A 17,605-nucleotide genomic window follows, 5' to 3' on the forward strand; every position below is an offset into this window, starting at 1 on the left:
TATAACGAGGCCGGCGAAGGAGTCCAAGCTGTTTGATGACTGAAATACACGATGGAGTAGTGCAGTTGTTGAACTTCCTCAGCTGGTCAACGGAATAGTTCAACATCGTGCCGATCCCAGGAAAACTCATCCACCGTTCACCACCGGCCGCAGACGCGATGTACAGTAGAAAGAACAAAAAGTATCAAAAGCACAAATAAAAGTATCAAAAGTAACATAAAAGAAATAGATCCACAAGGTGTGTAAAAAGATGAAAACGAAAAACGATAAAAATACAATAAAATACGGTAAAATACGGTAACGGTAGCGGCAGCCAAATGCGCCAGCGTCCACCATCACCATGGCAATCAAATTCATTCAGACATCCATTCAGAGTTTGAATATATATATATATACTGTATATATATATATATATATATATATATATATATCATTATATAATCATTAATAGAGAGAGAGAGTCTTCACGTATATTAATATTAATTATAAGTAGTAGTAGTAGGTTGGTGACCCTGGTATAATGAATCTGAATTGTTAATAAATGGTGTATCACGTATGTCAGATTAGTGCTGAGTGTTTTAATACTCTCATGTTGTGTCCCCTGAACCAGAAAGCTCCAGAGGCTTGTGGGTGGTGCAGTAGTAGGATCTATAAAAAGCAGGTTGAGTTCTCAGTGTGCGCCTGAACTGAGGAACGAACCGAACGAATCATCTGATTAAGAATCGATTTGGTGATTTCAAGCTTTCACACGTGGTGGAAACTGGACTGATTCATAATGACAGACACACACAGGTAAGAGACCGCTATGGTGAATTATAAGTAGGTAACATGTCACAGTAATCTGTAGTGTGGTAAGCACCTCAGTGTTTCATTAAAATAACTTTTTTACATTGTGTTTCTATATGAATGCTACGTTCATTACATACTTTATACCATCACATCATATTATTGTAATGTTTTCCTAAAAACCTGTAACAGCAGCATAAATATAAACTGATCTAATCTGATGATGGAGGTTTATAGAAGTCATGAATGATTTCTCATGCAGTTTTATGGAATGAAAACTCATATAATATGAGCTGAACATTTATATTAACAGAAAGTTCTGAGTTGATGTTGCAGTTGTTCATGTTTTTGTGAATTGTTGTCTGAGAAAAGAACATTAAACTTGTGTAGCGATACGTGAGTCCAAAAGCAGCTGAACCTCTGTTACTGACTAGAAGAAGCAGCTGCACCATGAGGCTTCTATGTTTTTTATTTATAGCTCCACATGGAGGTCAAGAATGAGGAACAAAAAGCTTAAAATATCCCAACACACACACACACACACACACACACATAATTCACAATCTTATGCAAGTATTAGATGCAATAAAATGTGCAGAAGTTATGCAATGTTTTACCTTATTATTTACATTTTTGTACATTAGTAGTTTTATTTTATTCTCTGGTTAAGTGTAAAATATTGATACATTATCATTTTTGTAAACTGATGCATGTACATTTGTGTGAGTAAAATTGTTATGATTCAACTTGTTTTTTCTGCAGTATGCTGGAGGGTGCAGACAGAACATCGCTCATCTTCCACTCTCAGAAGGAAATGTTCCAGGAGATGGAGGAATCGTTTCAATTCTGTTGCAGATGTGGAAAACAGTCGTCCCAAGCAGCAGATTCACTCAGACGCTGTGCGAGGTAAGAAGTAAAGATCTGTTCTGACTGGATGTGTTATAACTTTGTAATGATTATAAACATGCTGCAGGATTAGTGGATAGTTCTTTGTTTCATAAAATCAGCTAATCAAAACATCAATATTCTTAAGATTCTCTATTCTTCAGACATCAGTTCATCAGTAAGACTCGTCAGTATTTGTGTTTATATGAACCATTAGAAAGCAGCCTGGAGACTTTAACCAGCAGGTAGCAGCAGATGAGCTCTATCAGCTATACAGTTATGGACAATTCACCTCTCCAGTTCACCTCACTTTCACGTCTTCTTATACTGTGGAAGGAAACTGGAGCTTCTGGAGGAAACCCACGCAAACACAGGGAGAACATGCATACTTCAAACTGAAAGTACCCACCAATCCACCTGGAAATCAAACCCAGAACCTTCTTACAGTGAGGTGACAGTGTTACCCAGCTCTAGTGAGAGATGTGTAATACCAGAGCAAAAAACGAAAAATCATCAGTTCAACCGATGTTCATGTTTACAGGCACTGTGACTGGCCTATGACTGTGCAGCCCACAGTACACAGAAGAGTATGATGTACTGTGTACACATTCACTTCATCACCAATATGAACCTTTATCTTATCTGGAATCGATGAGTCTTGGCAGCCCAACACCCTGTCAGTGGTTCATAGATTTTTGCCTCCTTGAAACACTATTGGAAGGGACTCACCACAGTTTCCTGTGAGCACCCCTTGCTGTTTAGGAAGTACTTTTTTAGCCATAATTAGTTGACCATTAAGAACATCATTCAGGCTTCCCAAACCATCTACACTTAACATGTGTACTCTGACTAACTACCATCAGCCCAACATTTAATAAATATACCTGATGGTGACATCCGTGATTATTACAAAATAGCAGAGACTTCACACAGCGACTTCAGACTCGACTCGGACTCGACTCATGACTCGCTAAAGAATTACTTGTGAACAACAAGAGTCGCTAGCGTCAGCATGTGTTAATATATATATTGATGTATATATTTTAATGTATATATAATTATTATTATAAATATTCTGCTCTCTAATAACAATCTGGCCGTCTTAACCCGGCAACGCACGTAATGGGTAAATGTTCCGGCGTAGTGATGAAGCGTCGCTCCCTACCCCCTACACAGTTTAAAGTTCACTTCATTTAAACATTTTCGTTACCTTTGGATTGGAATCTCACATAAAACGGTGGAATACCCTACGTAGTGTCCACTTCACAGGAACAACCGGGGTGAATGGAACGCTCCTACAGAATTGGTGCTAATGGTTGAAAGAGCGCTTTCCGAACCAATCAGACCTTCTGATTGTAATTTTTATTACGAAATGCTGTTATTTGCATTCATTAAGTTTGTGTCAATGAAATGCTTGATTGGCTTTCTAACGAGTTAGTGTTTTACTTCACAACCGGGAAAAGTTTGGAGGTTTTTAATTACAAGCACATTTACAAAATGACGGATTTTATTCCTAATGGGACACACGCTTATACATTTAATAGCATCTGGAAGAACAGAATCTAAGGTAAGCAGTGGTTATGATTTTTTTTAGCTGTGTTTTGGATTTTGGCTGCTGTGCCGTGATTTATCGCAATGAAAACAAAACGTATCAGTTGAAGCTTTTAACTGGTACCTTCTTGTTATGGAAATTATGTTCATTTTCACAATGACTAGAAAAGTAAAGGCACTAAGTAAAACGGCAAAATACAGTCGCTAATCTGTTGTTGTTTTTTATCTGAACTTACAGATTATGTTTATTTCTACGTTACATTTACATGTTTGGTGTTTATTATATTGACTCGTGATTTGATTCGGACTCTAGCCTAAAAACTCTTGACTTGACTCGGACTCATATTGTGTAAATTCCCCAGACTGCTTTTCACTGATACGTCATCCACTTCATAGTTTATGCTGCTTCCTTCTACATGATACAGACAAGATAATTTAGCTGGTTTAGTTTTTAGTCTCTTTCTTCTCCTGTTAAATCATAGCCTGAAATCAATGACTGTTCCCCTGTTTGTATTTGATGTACTACAATCTGGCTTTTGCAGGTGTTTGAATGTATATTACTGTAGTAAGGACTGTCAGAAGCAGGACTGGAGCACCCATAAGAAATATTGTTCAAAGTTGCGCATGGCTGCTGTAGATAGACTTGTCGAGTGGCTTATTTATCAAGGTATGATGATCAAAAATAATTCTACACTGTACAAAACTAGTTTTAATTTTGCTTAAACCATCACTAACATATACATGTGTTAAAATTACACTGATCAGCCATAACATTAAACTCACTGTCCATTTTATCAGCTTCACTTACCATACAGAAGCACTTTGTAGTTCTACAATTACTGACTGTAGTCCATCTGTTTCTCTACATACTTTTTAGCCTGCGTTCACCCTGTTCTTCAATGGTCAGGACCCCCACAGGACCATCACAGAGCAGCTATTATTTAGGTGGTGGATCATTCTCAGCACTGCAGTGACACTGACATGGTGGTGGTGTGTTAGTGTGTGTTGTGCTGGTATGAGTTTTTAAATACCGTGTCCACTCACTGTCCACTCTATTAGACACGCCTACCTAGTTGGTCCACCTTGTAGATGCAAAGTCAGAGACGATCGTTTATCTATTGCTGCTGTTTGAGTCGGTCATCTTCTAGACCTTCATCAGTGGTCACAGGACACTGCCCACAGGGCGCTGTTGGCTGGATATTTTTGGTTGGTAGACGATTCTCAATCTAGCAGTGACAGTGAGGTGTTAAAAAACTCCAGCAGCGCTGCTGTGTCTGATCCACTCATACCAGCACAACACACACTAACACACCACCGCCATGTCAGTGTCACTACAGTGCTGAGAATGATCCACCACCTAAATAATGCCTGATCATTGAAGAACAGCATGCAGAGAAACAGATGGACTACAGTCAGTATTTGTAGAACTACAAAATGCTTCTATATGGGAAGTGAAGCTGATGAACTTGACAGTGAGTGTAGAAACAATAAGGTGGTTTTAATGTTATGGCTGATCAGCGTATATGACCAATTTATTTTGATGACAAATAAATTACCAAAAGTACATAAAGTGGAAGTGATTCAATAATCAATGCATTTTTATGTTTAACCCTCAATAGGGGACCTGCCCTTTCCCACAGAGGCGTGGTCTAAACCTGCTAAAGAGGTCCGATGCTGGGATGACTGGCTATCCATGCAAGGTGACCTTACAGCCCGACTGGAGCCCATTCTGTCTGGAAAAAACATGACAGACCTCTGGAGCAATGCCTGCAGGCCCGGCCACATGACGAGGAGCTTTGTGAATCAGTGTGCCGTGTGTGTAGTGAATTATTTTCCCGTCCTCTGACGATAGGAATGGCGATGCAAATGTTCAATCTGAATCCCTACTCCCGACCCCTAACCATCCATGTGGTGGGGGCAGGAAACACCGAGACCCTGGGAGCGAGGACCACCGACATGGATGAGCTAAGTCGTATGTTCCCCGGGCATCAGGGGCTGGAGGTGGTCATGGTAGGACCGGGAGTGGTACAGGGACCCATTGTAAGGCCTCCTTTAAGGGGGTTTGGTCCCAGAGGTAGAGTCTACATTAGTGCCTACAAGGGACTTTACCACCAGTTCTGGGAGGAGCTTGTGGAGAAAGGAGAGGCAACCAGACCAGATCTTGTGGTGGGATTTCACCCAGGTACTAAACAACTATTCATATTATTTAAAATGTGAACATACTAAATGCATCATTTTGTTATTACACATACTGTATATATATCACAGCCTGACACAAGAATCAGGCATAACATTATGTGCTGACCCCCCTTTTGCTGCCAAAACAGCCCTGACCCATCGAGGCAGGGACTCCACTGGACCCCTGAAGGTGTGCTGTGGTATCTGGCACCAAGATGTTAGCAGCAGATCCTTTAACTCCTATAAGCTGTGAGATGTGGCCTCCATGGATCTGACTTGTTTGTCCAGCACATCACACATATGCTCGATTGGATTGAGATCTGGGGAATTTGGAACCTCAAACTGGTTGTTGTGCTCCTCAAACCATTCCTGAAGCATTTCTGCTTTGTGTCAGAGGCCACAGATATCAGGGAACCGTCTCCATGACAGGGTGAACATGGTCTGCAACAATGCTTAGGTAGGTGGTACATGTCAGAGTAACATCCACATGGATGGCAGGACCCAAGGTTTCCCAGCAGAACATTGCCCAAAGCATCACACTGCCTCCACCAGGTTGCCTTTTTACCATAGTGCATCCTGGTGCCGTGTGTTCCCCAGGTAAGCAACACACACGCACAAGGCCATCCACGCGTTGTAAAAGAAAACGTGAATTATCAGACCAGACCACCTTCTTCCATTGCTCTGTGATCCAGTTATGAAGCTCACGTGCCCATTGTTGGCACTTTTGGTGGTGGACAGGGGTCAGCATGGGCACCCTGACTGGTCTGTGGCTATGCAGCCCCATACACAACGAACTGTGATGCCCCGTGTATTCTGACACCTTTCTATCAGAACCAGCATTAACTTCTTCAGCAGTTGGCCGCCCATGACACTGTCTCTGGTTTACCACTGTTCCTTCCTTGGACCATTTTTGATAGATACTGACTACTGCAGACTGGGAACACCCCACAAGAGCTGCAGTTTTGGAGATGCTCTGACCCAGTCGTCTAGCCATCACAATTTGGCCCATGTCAAACTCGCTTAGCTCCTCATTTTTCCTGCTTCTAACACAGCAAGTTTGAGGATAAAATGTTCACTCGCTGCCTAATATATCCCAAACACTAACAGGTGCCATGATGAAGAGATAATCAGTGTTATTCACTTCACCTGTCAGTGCTCATAATGTTATGCCTGGTTGGTGTACATTGTCTGTTCACATCTGCCATTTTAATGGTTTGGTTCTTAAACCAGAGTCTCAAATGTCTCAATAGTTTAATCCTTGGTAGTCATGAATTTAGAAGCAATAGTGAGCACAATTAGAGGTCTGTAATACTTGACACATGAGCCTAGGAGGTAGTACAGCAGATGACCCAACACTCTCTGTTGTTGTTGTTGTTGCAGGGTTTGATTCTCATCAGGGAATGTCAGATGGCTGGTTACCGACACTGTTGCTACTAAGAGATTACAATATACCCACCATGTTCACCATGAGCAAGTAAGAATAAAAACACATGCACATCTACAAATCTGAACACTTGGATTTACACTAAACTGTGTCCCTTTTTATATGAACAAAACATAAGTCTGTATGTTGGTGTGAGACTTATGCTTGGAGACACAGCCAACCTTCTGGGACTGCATTATTTGTCACATTTATATGTTTTAGATCTCACATCTAGACATCGCTGATTGTGCCCCCCTTGGAAATAACTGAACAAATGTTTTAAGATGTGGATTTGGGATTTGCAGAGACATTATTGGCTCAATTACAACTGTAACACATCTGTACAAGCTCAGCTGGATTTAGGCAGTTTAAGTCATTCAGCATGGCAAATCATCTCAAGCTGTCAGAATGAATAACAAGTGCATGTGAACTGAGAGCTTTAGGTTTCTTCATACCTGTTTACTTGGATCAGAAGGTTGCTGGTTCTATGGTTGATTGGCTGCCCCATTGGTGTTGTGGCCCTTTCGCAGATTGTACCCTAGAGTTTGACCCATGCTGGGCACGTGCTGTGCCACTTGGTGGTCGTCTCCGACTTGTTCTGGGTTTCCTCTCTGTACTTTTGCCCTCTTTAATAAATCATACATCGTTCTCTTCTTCTCTCTTTCTGTCAGTGATGAGGAGCTGCAGTACTCCCTGCAAATTCTGCTGGAGTTAGAGATGGACATTAAAAGTACTGGACCAAACCCATTCAGCTCCAAGAAACCTGAGCAGGTGCAGTCGAGTCCCAACAAGGAAACAAGCTACTGCAGTGCCTTTTACCTGACCTTCCAAGGTCTGCTGGAGGACAAAGAGGAAGACCAAACTTAATCAGTATAGGATCTTTTGAGGTTAATAGAATAATTTGAATGGCCTCTCTGTACAATTTCAACCTTAATGTTGTGAGATTTCCTCTGGAATTATTTTGTACTGTGGTTACTTGTTTACATTTGGCTGATTATTAAAAGTTCTCACATGTGTAATGCTTATTTACAAGGACAAGATAGCAGGCAAAGTGCCACAGCAGGTAGTTTTATAAGTCTCTCACAGTTTTTGGGTTTAAGCGTCATGCCTTCAAATGATCATGTAACCCAAGTTCAGTGTGTGACCCCCACAGAGCAGGTTTTATTTAGGTGGTGCTGGTGTGTTAGTGCGTGTTGTGCTGGTATGAGTGGAGTTTTTAAATACCATGTCCACCCACTGTCCACTCTAATAGACACTCCTACCTAGTTGATCCACCTTGTAGATGTAAAGTCAGAGACGATCGCTCATCTATTGCTGCTGTTTGAGTCAATCATCTTCTAGACCTACATCAGTGGTCACAGGATGCTGCCCATGGGGCGCTGTGGGCTGGATATTTTTGGTTGGTGGATGATTCTCAAGCAGTGACAATGAGCTGTTTAAAAACTCCAATCAAACCAGCACAACACACACTAACACACCAGCACCACCTAAATAAAACCTGCTATGTGGGGGTCCTGACCATTGAAGAAGAGGGTGAAAGGGGTAACAAAGCATGTAAAGAAACAGATGAACTACAGTCAGTAATTGTAGAACTACAAAGTGCTTCTATATGGTAAGTGGAGCTGATAAAATAGATCAACTGGAACTTTAACAAACTTGCCTGGACGAGGACCCAAGATTGTTTTGCCCTCACACACAATGCAGTGAATGGTAACTCTGAAAAAACCTTCAAGGATCACTGTTGGAGGTTTACAAAAACAATGCATCATTTTAATGGACTTTGCTAGAGCTACCTGACTGTATTCTGTGAGTTTTTCCTAAAATTAATTTACTACAATAAAGTTTTTTGAAGTAAATTGAGGTAAATATACGTGCTTATTGTACATTTGATTACTGCAACATGTTCCCAAAAAGTTGGGACATGGGTATGTCTTATAACATAATTCTGTAATGATGTGGGAACAGAGGACACACACTATAGTGATTGTGAACGTGGATTTTCTCCTCTATTATTAAACACCACTGGTTTATGGATGATCTGGTTTAGTTTATTGGTTTTGTGTGTATAAGAGATGAATATTTTATTGATGGGGGTAATTACATTGTGTAAATGATTGTGAGTGTTATTACATCCTAAATTCTGATACTGTTGGCATGTCTTTGTAAAACAGCTTATGATTGAACCCTCATCCTCACATTCTGTAAGATGCTGGGTGGATGTACACAGTGTGTGTGTGTGGGGGGGGGGGGGTTGTACTGTTGTACAGAGGTTGGGGTTACTGTGTTTTATGATCATGCTTGATGGTTTTTGTTTGTTTCCTTTTTCTTACAGCATCAACAGTTTTACTTAATATATAAATACTGAAGCAATGAGGAGTTCCAGTGGTTACTACGAGATCTAATCATCCTTTACTACACACGGTTATTAAGACTGAACAACATTTTGCAAAACTCGATTGTCTTTCTAAACCAGCCTAAACCAAACCATCAGGAATTTGTTGTTAGACTGCTCCCCCTTTTCCAGCTCCTATGTCATTATTTATTATTACCTGTTATTTATTATTTACAAATTATTTATTAGTTTTCAAAACAACATCACAACAGCAAGAACAAGGTGTTTTGTAAGGTGTTGCAGGCAGCATTGATGACTTTTCTGGTACATGGTTAAGGAAAGGTTGAATCCAGATGATTTGTTGTGATGTTTTTGTACCAAATGCAGGTGAAAGAGGATCAGCAGCAGCAGCTGAGCAGTGCGTGTGGTTCTCGGTGTGTTTTGAAGAATATCAGCTGATTCTTTCATTCTTACTACAGTAAAATACTTATTTTGTTCAACAAAAAACATGATGCTGAGGTAATGACAAAACTTGCAACAAAGGTGAAGTTACAAAAGTTTAAAGAGTTGAATTTTGGAAAGTAACATGTTGAAATATGTGATGCATGTAACATGAGAGCACGTTGGGGGTGTCAACGTAAGTGCTAGTTTAGAATTAGTGCACTTAAGGTATGCTCCCAAGTTATATTGGGACGGTACCCGTCTTGTGAGTGTTATGTAATGTACATAAATATAACCTGTTCTGTTAGAGTGCGGATCTGTTCAGTGTCTGTGTTTGTAGTTTTGTTGATAATTTAAGTTGATGAACGCAGGTGAGTTTATACATTTCCACACTTCTGTACATTAATGTATAAAGTAACTTTATGAACTTTTTTTGAACATGACGCTCACAAACTAAACCAAGAAGTTTGAGCTGCCATAAATAACTTGCTGTGTTTTTTGGTGTTTCTGTTTACATGTAGAAAAATGGCTGAGTCCAAAATGTTAGTAACTCAGGACGAGTTCAGCTGTTCAGTCTGTCTGGAAACACTGAAGGATCCTGTAACTATTCTATGTGGACACAGTTTCTGTATGGTGTGTATTAATAACTGCTGGGATCAGGAGGATGATAAAGAAACATACAGCTGTCCACAGTGTAGACAAACCTTCACTCCAAGACCTGTTGTGAGGAAAAACATTATTCTGGTAAAAGTTGTAGAGGACCTGAGGAAGAAAGAATCCCAGGGTTCCCTTCCTTCTGGACCTGATGATGTGGATTGTGATTTCTGTACAGAGAGAAAATCCAAAGCAGTAAAATCCTGTCTGGTGTGTTTGGCCTCTTTCTGTGAAACTCACTTTCAGCCTCATTATCAAATTCCTGCTTATAGGAATCACAAGCTGGTTAAAGCCTCCAGGCAACTCCAGGACCAGATATGCTCTCAGCATAATAAACTGCTGGAGGTTTACTGTCATACTGATCAGCAGTGTATCTGCATGATGTGTACCATGGATGATCATAAAGGACATGATACAATATCAGCTGCAGCAGAAAAAACTGAGAAACAGGTAAAAATATTATACAGCTCTCTTTAACAAGTAACAACTCATTAGCATTTACACTGACGTTGTTTATGTGGTGCTCGTACACAATAGAAGTAAATTCTGAATTGTTATTCTGTGTAGAAGCAGCTGCTGGAGATTCAGAGAAAATTCCAGGAGAAAATCCAGAACAGAGAGAGGGAACTTTGTGAGCTGATAAACGCTGTGGAGTCTTACAAGGTAAGTTGTATAAACAAAAAAGCTCTCAGGATCAGTCCGACTCTCCTCCCTTAAACCAATCTCCATTAAAAATGACATATTTTACAGGTAACTTTGCAAGTGATGGAACATTTTTGTTCATTAATTCAAAATAAAAATGTAATTTCGCCTGGTTAGTTGGTGATTGATGCTGTACAACAATTCTGAGGTTGTGCTAATAATTATGATGGTGATAAAATCAGATTAGGACTTTGACTGGGCCACCCAAAAAGATTGATTGTTGCTTTGGATCAAGATGCTTAAACATAAATGACTGTATAAGATTTCTGCTAAAGACTTGAGAATGTGGACATGATGATGATGGTAACATTTTCAAGGGTATGAAAAATCAAGCCATTTAGCACCATCACCAAGCTATAAGTGATGAAAGTCTTAGTCTGGCCAGTAGCTACATATGAATGTGAAGGATGGACAAATATCTGAGTGAGAATCACTTCCTCTTTCTGACTTTTCTAACAGTGTTCTGCACAGACAGCAGTGAAGAACATTGAGAGGATCTGTACTGAACTAATCAATTCAATTAACAGAAGATGCTCTGAGCTAAAAGATCTGATCAGAGATCGAGAGACAGCAGAAGTAAGTCGAGCTGAAAAAGTCCTGAAGCAGGTGGAGCAGCAGATTGTAGAGCTAAAGAGGAAAGATGCTGAACTGGAGCAGCTTTCACACACAGAGGATCCCGTCCATTTCCTCCAGGTAACAGCACTAAAAATAATTATAGTATTGCTGCACCAGTCCAAGTAATAAATTACAGAGGTACCTTGTAAATTGTCTTCCCCTAAACTCGAAATCTTTGAAACTTCATGCCTTTTGTTGAGAAATTTGTTCCCTTAAACCTTAATGTTGGGGAGAGTCGAAAATGCAACAGAAACCACTTCACAAGCAAAGCATCCTCTGCTGTTCTTCCAGAAGTCTCCTTTTTATAGGCGTTTCTCTTTGGTGGTTGCTTTTGCGCATCTTCGTGCATCTTCCACATATCTGTAACATAGGGAAAATCCCCCTACACAAAACACATTATGACCTAGGGCTGGGCGATATGGATAAAAAATTATATCTCGATATTTTTTTCTGAATGGCGATATACGATATATATCTCGATATTTTTTTATCCCATAAGGTAATAACAAAAAGACACTTCTGAGACAAAGCTACATGTTCCAATTTTTTTACAGGCACTTTTATTAATATTCATGCTGGGGAAGCTTCACACAAGAATTATTTTTCCTTAAAAAAGAAAAAGAGCTATTCTAAGAAAAAAAAAAGTTGTTTTCTAAGGCATCTCCTGTCGTCTAATGTGAATTACAAATATATTGTCTGGCCCTTTAAGAATGTTAAGTGTACTATAGGGCGCAGGGAGCGAGTGTGTAGGGAAGATGTCGGAATGACGGTTTCCGGCTGAGCTTGTGTGACATTAAAAGTAAAACCCCGTTAAAGTAAACCCCTCGTTAACCCCCCACCCCCCATGTTTGGACTTTATACATTATTTTATGTATATGTCGCCACAACATTAACATTTACATTAATATTTTCTTTTACTGTATAGAACTCAGTTCTGTAATACAGGCAGAACTAATCGTTCATGTTACTGTGTAACTATTACAACATTTAATGCATTTTAATCAGCGTTCTTCTTCATGCACTTTATTATTATTTAACAGCTTTATTTGTTGTTTAATTGCTGTTTGCTCCTTGTTTACTGCAGAGTTAGTTCATGCAATTTAATAATGTTTGGTTGTTTATTGGCCGACAACAAGAAATAATATAATAGAAGATAAATAAATGACGTGTCGGACGTCGGGCAATCGTCCAGTATAAACTAACACAACCACGTACAACATCCAGTACAGAAATCACTCCCCATAATAATTGTTTTTACAGATAGAGCAAATATATGCACATCACATACACAACTCACACGTCAGAACAACAGGAGACCCACCGCTACGTTATTATTACTTTCTCAACACTTAATGTGAAGTAAATACGTGCATGTCAGCGCGTGCATGCGCTTGTGTTGGTTTTTAAAACAAATAACGACTCGTTTTCTTGTTTTTTAACTTTGGGATTTGAAGTGAAAACGAATGAAGGTACACGGAGCTGGAACCTTTTGTCTGGACTTGTTTTCGGCGTTCTCTACAGAATACATTATTCTGCTGCTCATCTGACACTTTGAATTCGAACCATCTCCAAATAATTCCAAAAAGAGCCATTATTTTTCTTTTTAGTAAGCAGCTCCTCCTCGATAGCTTCTGTCACGTCTTTATCCGTCTCCATGCTATCGCTGCCTGCAGGAATTACTGGTGAAGCGGTGGGGAGGGGTGAGTTGTGTTCAGTGAGGGAGAGGGGCGGGGCAGGTGAACATGTGCAGAGACAAACTGGGAGAAGAGAAAGACGAACTGTCTGATCTAACTGGAACGCAACATCTATATCGATATACGCGATATTGTCTTATCTTATATCGCGTATGAAAATATATAGATATTTTATAAAATCTCGATATATCGCCCAGCCCTATTATGACCCATAAAGTCGTAACACTCGGGGTTCTGAGAAATTGTGAGAATCAGAATCAGCTTTTCTGAGAGATCATTAAATACTGTTAATGTTATTAGGTGAAACTTCACTCTGTGCTTCATGTCTGTCGTCCATCATTTGTGATTCATCATCATCTTGTTTCTCTGTGAACATTATTTGTCTGGATGTAGAATTTTCAGTCTCTCTCGGCTCCTGCTGGATCTGCAGAATACGCCGCCATCACAATCAGCCCTTTCCTCTCATTTGATGATGTTACAAAGTCTGTATCTCAGCTGAGAGAGAAAGTAGAGGAATTCTGGAAAGAGCAGTGTGAGACGATACCAGATGAAGGTGAGTTCAAGACCTCAGTGTTCCATTGTCTCCAAAATGCTTCGGTACTAAAACATCCAACAAAACAATCAAATCCACCAACATGAACATTTTACATCTAACATCATCATTCATTTACTCATTAACCCAGTACTGCTCGTGGTCACAGTGAATTTAGGGTTAAATGAAATACACTCACACAGTTACTCAGACTTAAGGTCACTTTAGACAAACACTGGAAGAACATGCCAAACTTCTTACTGGCTGTACCTGCGACAGTTTCTGGTGTAAATATTTACTGTGATTAGTGATTGTACTGTTACTCTTTCTGCAGTGAAGAAAGTCCGGATTACTTCACCTCCTAAACCTGAAATCAGAGAAGATTTTATACAATGTAAGTTTCTCACAAGGACACACACACACACACACACTGTACACACACACTCTCTCTCTCTTCTATGTTAATTGATTAATTTTGTGTTTTCTATCCAGATTTTTGTCGGTTCACACTGGATCCTAACACAGTAAATAAAATCCTCCGTCTGTCTAAGGAGAACAAAGTGATGACCTGCAGTAGAACATTACAGTCGTATCCTGATCATCCAGATAGATTTGATGTTTACCCCCAGGTTCTGTGTAGAGAGCGTGTGAGTGGACGCTGTTACTGGGAGGTTGAGTGGAGTGGGGATTATGCAGTTTATATTGCAGTGTCATATAAAAGCATCAGCAGGAAGGGAGATGGTTATGAGTGTGTGTTTGGAGGTAATGATCAGTCCTGGAGTTTGTACTGTTCTCCATCCAGATTTTCATTCTGGCACAATAAGAAAAAGACTGAAATTCCCATAATGCAGAGTTCCTCTAGAATAGGAGTGTATGTGGATTATGAAGCAGGAACTCTGTCCTTCTACAGCGTCTCTGATACAATGAAGCTCATCCACAGAGTTCAGACCATGTTCACTCAGATCCTCTACCCTGGGTTTAGAGTTGATAATAAATCAAAAGTGAAACTGTCAGATTTAACAAATGAAATGTAAAATTTACATGAAAGTGTAACATTAAATTGTTTGAGTGATTTTAAAATCTGTAAGACAGTGACACATTTATGGAGATTTTCTTTTTCAATTTATTAACCACCATTTATTCGGTGCTGTGAAAAAGTATTTACCCCGTTTCCCGATTTCTTCTTGTACATTTCAAAAGGGTAAATATGATACTTCTTTCTTCCCATGTCTATTATAAGCAAAATCTTATTATATAAATGATGGTCATATGATGGTTATTATATGAATGTTGGTCATTTCAGCAGTAGCGAGCGCTTATGAGCAGTAATAACTGAGAGACGTTTAGTGTTCTTAGGCTGTTTAGTACATTAAGCCACATGATGTGTTTTAGTCTCCTGCAGAAGCTGATTCTCACCTGATTTCTCCTGAGCTGTAAAACACAAGTTTAAAAGTGAAACCAGCACATGGTGAGGAATAATACAGCAGAACTTAGATACGTGTGGATGGTGTCAGAGGGGATTTGATTCTTTCACAGAAATAGTTATTTGCATTGTGGTACGTTCATTCAGCCTTCATCAGTTTATCTCTGCTCATTCAGCCTACAGCAGTTTGTCGCCCTCTTGTGGCACCTTTGGAGGGCGACATCACAATGATTTTTAAACATGGTCACAAGATCTCATATTTCCATATCATATTTCTTTTACACATACTCTAAATGTGTCATGAAGTTGTTATTATTATTATTTTTTTTTTTGTAATTTTTACAGTATAATTTCGTATAATTAAGTATAAGTCGTACGAGCGGGGCGGTGAGTGTTTTACTGTAGTAAGAATGAAAGTATGAGCTGATCTTTGTCTCATTGTGTTGCTTTGATGAAGAAAAAGCCGCTGGGTCAGTGTGTAACAGGAGGTTTGGAGTGAAGGTGGGTGTGTGTGGATAAAAGCTTACAGCACCTGGTATTCCAAGGCGGTCTCCCATCCAAGTACTAACCAAGCTCGATGCTGCTTAGCTTCCAAGATCAGGCGTTCTCAGGGTGGTGTGGCCGTAAGCGAGTGATGCTGTAAATATGCTGCTTCTTATAGACGTCCATCGTTTAGCCTTACACTCCGCTGTGTGTCGTCCTTTACTTTCTCTGTTCTACACGCAGCTTTTCAAATAAAAGATCCTGAAACAGAGACAAAACACACAGAGAACTACACACACCGATCAGCTGCTGCTGCTGATCCTCTTTCATCTGCATTTGGTACAAAAACACTACAACAAATCATCTGTATTCAACCTTTTCTTAACCATGTACCGGAAAAGTCGTCATTGCTGCCTGCAACACCTTACAAAACACCTTATTATTGTTGTGATGTTGTATTGCAAATTAATAAATAATTTATAAATAATAAATAATAGGTAATAATAAGTAATGGCATAGACTGCTCCCCCTTTTCCAGCATCCTTTACTTCAAACAAAAGTTCTCTAAAAGTGAAAGGAGTGTAAGTTTCTTCATGTAAGATTTAAGTGTTTCTTATGTTTTACCCAAAGATACAGAAATATCAGCATTTCAGAACAGAACAGAAACTCCCCATACAACCTTTCCAAACACACTGATGTAAGTTAGGAAAGATTAACAAAGTAAAGCTGAAGCATCAGGTTTTTATTTCTAATAATTAGCATTAAGATTGTTTAGACAATGTGATTAGTAACATAAAACAGGGTTTAGATGTGCACTAAACTTTCATTGTCTACAATGTGATCAGTACCGTAAAACAGGGTTTAGATGCGCACTAAAACTTTAATTGTCTACAATGTGACCGGTACCAGAAAACAGGGTGTAGATGCGCACTAAAAGTTTAAGGGTACCGCAAAACAGGTTTTAGATGCGCATTAAAACCTTTAGTGTAGACCATGTGACCTGTACCATAAAATAGGGTGTAGATGTGCACTAAAACCTTTAATGTAGACCATGTGACCTGTACCGTAAAACAAGGTTTAAATGCGCACTAAAACTTTTAGTGTAGACATTCTGACCTGTACCGTAAAACAGGGTTTAGATGCGCATTAAAAGTTTTAGTGTCAACAATGTGACCAATACCGTAAAACAGGGTTTAGATGCGCATTAAAATTTTTAGTGTAGAACATATGATCAATACCGTGAAACAGGGTTTAGATGCGCACTAAAATTGTAAGGGTACTGTAAAAAAAGGTTTAGATGCGCATTACAATTTTTAGTGTAGACCATGTGATCAGTATCGTAACAAACGGTTTAGATGTGCACTAAAACTTTAAACATACTGTAAAACAGGGTGTAGATGCGCACTAATAGTGTAAGGGTACCGTAAAACAGGGTTTGGATGCGCACTTAAACTTGAATCCTACTGTAAAACAGGGTGTAGATGCGCACTAAAAGTTTAAGGGTACTGTAAAACAGGGTTTAGATGCACACTAAAACTTGAATTATACCGTTAAACAGGGTGTAGATGTGCACTAAAAGTTTAAGGGTACCGTAAAACAGGGTTTACATGCGCACATAACTTTTTAGTGTGGACCATGTGATCAGTACTGTTTAGACTGTTTAGATGTGCACTAAAACTTTAAACATACTGTAAAACAGGGTGTAGATGCGCACTAATAGTGTAAGGGTACCGTAAAACAGGGTTTGGATGCGCACTTAAACTTGAATCCTACTGTAAAACAGGGTGTAGATGCGCACTAAAAGTTTAAGGGTACTGTAAAACAGGGTTTAGATGCACACTAAAACTTGAATTATACCGTTAAACAGGGTGTAGATGTGCACTAAAAGTTTAAGGGTACCGTAAAA

The 17,605-nt window shown here is 39.5% G+C and overlaps 1 protein-coding gene and 1 pseudogene across 1 annotated transcript; both read left to right on the forward strand.

The window, feature by feature from the left end:
• The first annotated feature begins 775 nt into the window (after positions 1-775).
• LOC134326304 (putative protein MSS51 homolog, mitochondrial) lies at positions 776-7,861 on the forward strand (annotated as a pseudogene).
• Positions 7,862-10,121: 2,260 nt separating this feature from the next.
• Positions 10,122-14,842, forward strand: LOC134326003 (tripartite motif-containing protein 16-like). Its single transcript, XM_063008196.1, has 6 exons — positions 10,122-10,700; positions 10,818-10,913; positions 11,412-11,645; positions 13,655-13,814; positions 14,128-14,187; positions 14,286-14,842. The coding sequence occupies exons 1-6, from the start codon at positions 10,122-10,124 to the stop codon at positions 14,825-14,827; spliced, it is 1,671 nt and encodes a 556-aa protein (XP_062864266.1). The 3' UTR covers positions 14,828-14,842.
• Positions 14,843-17,605: the final 2,763 nt, after the last annotated feature.

This window comes from Trichomycterus rosablanca, chromosome 14, assembly GCF_030014385.1.
Source record: "Trichomycterus rosablanca isolate fTriRos1 chromosome 14, fTriRos1.hap1, whole genome shotgun sequence".
Classification (NCBI taxonomy): domain Eukaryota; kingdom Metazoa; phylum Chordata; class Actinopteri; order Siluriformes; family Trichomycteridae; genus Trichomycterus; species Trichomycterus rosablanca.

What these genes read in the sequence shown, in the direction of transcription:
- LOC134326003 (XM_063008196.1), top strand. Translation starts at nt 10,122, where the DNA reads ATGGCTGAGTCCAAAATGTTAGTAACTCAGGACGAGTTCAGCTGTTCA. An exon ending in ATCCCGTCCATTTCCTCCAG is followed by an intron (nt 11,646 to 13,654) that starts GTAACAGCACTA and finishes GTCTGGATGTAG; the next exon opens with AATTTTCAGTCTCTCTCGGC. An exon ending in CAGAGAAGATTTTATACAAT is followed by an intron (nt 14,188 to 14,285) that starts GTAAGTTTCTCA and finishes TTTTCTATCCAG; the next exon opens with ATTTTTGTCGGTTCACACTG.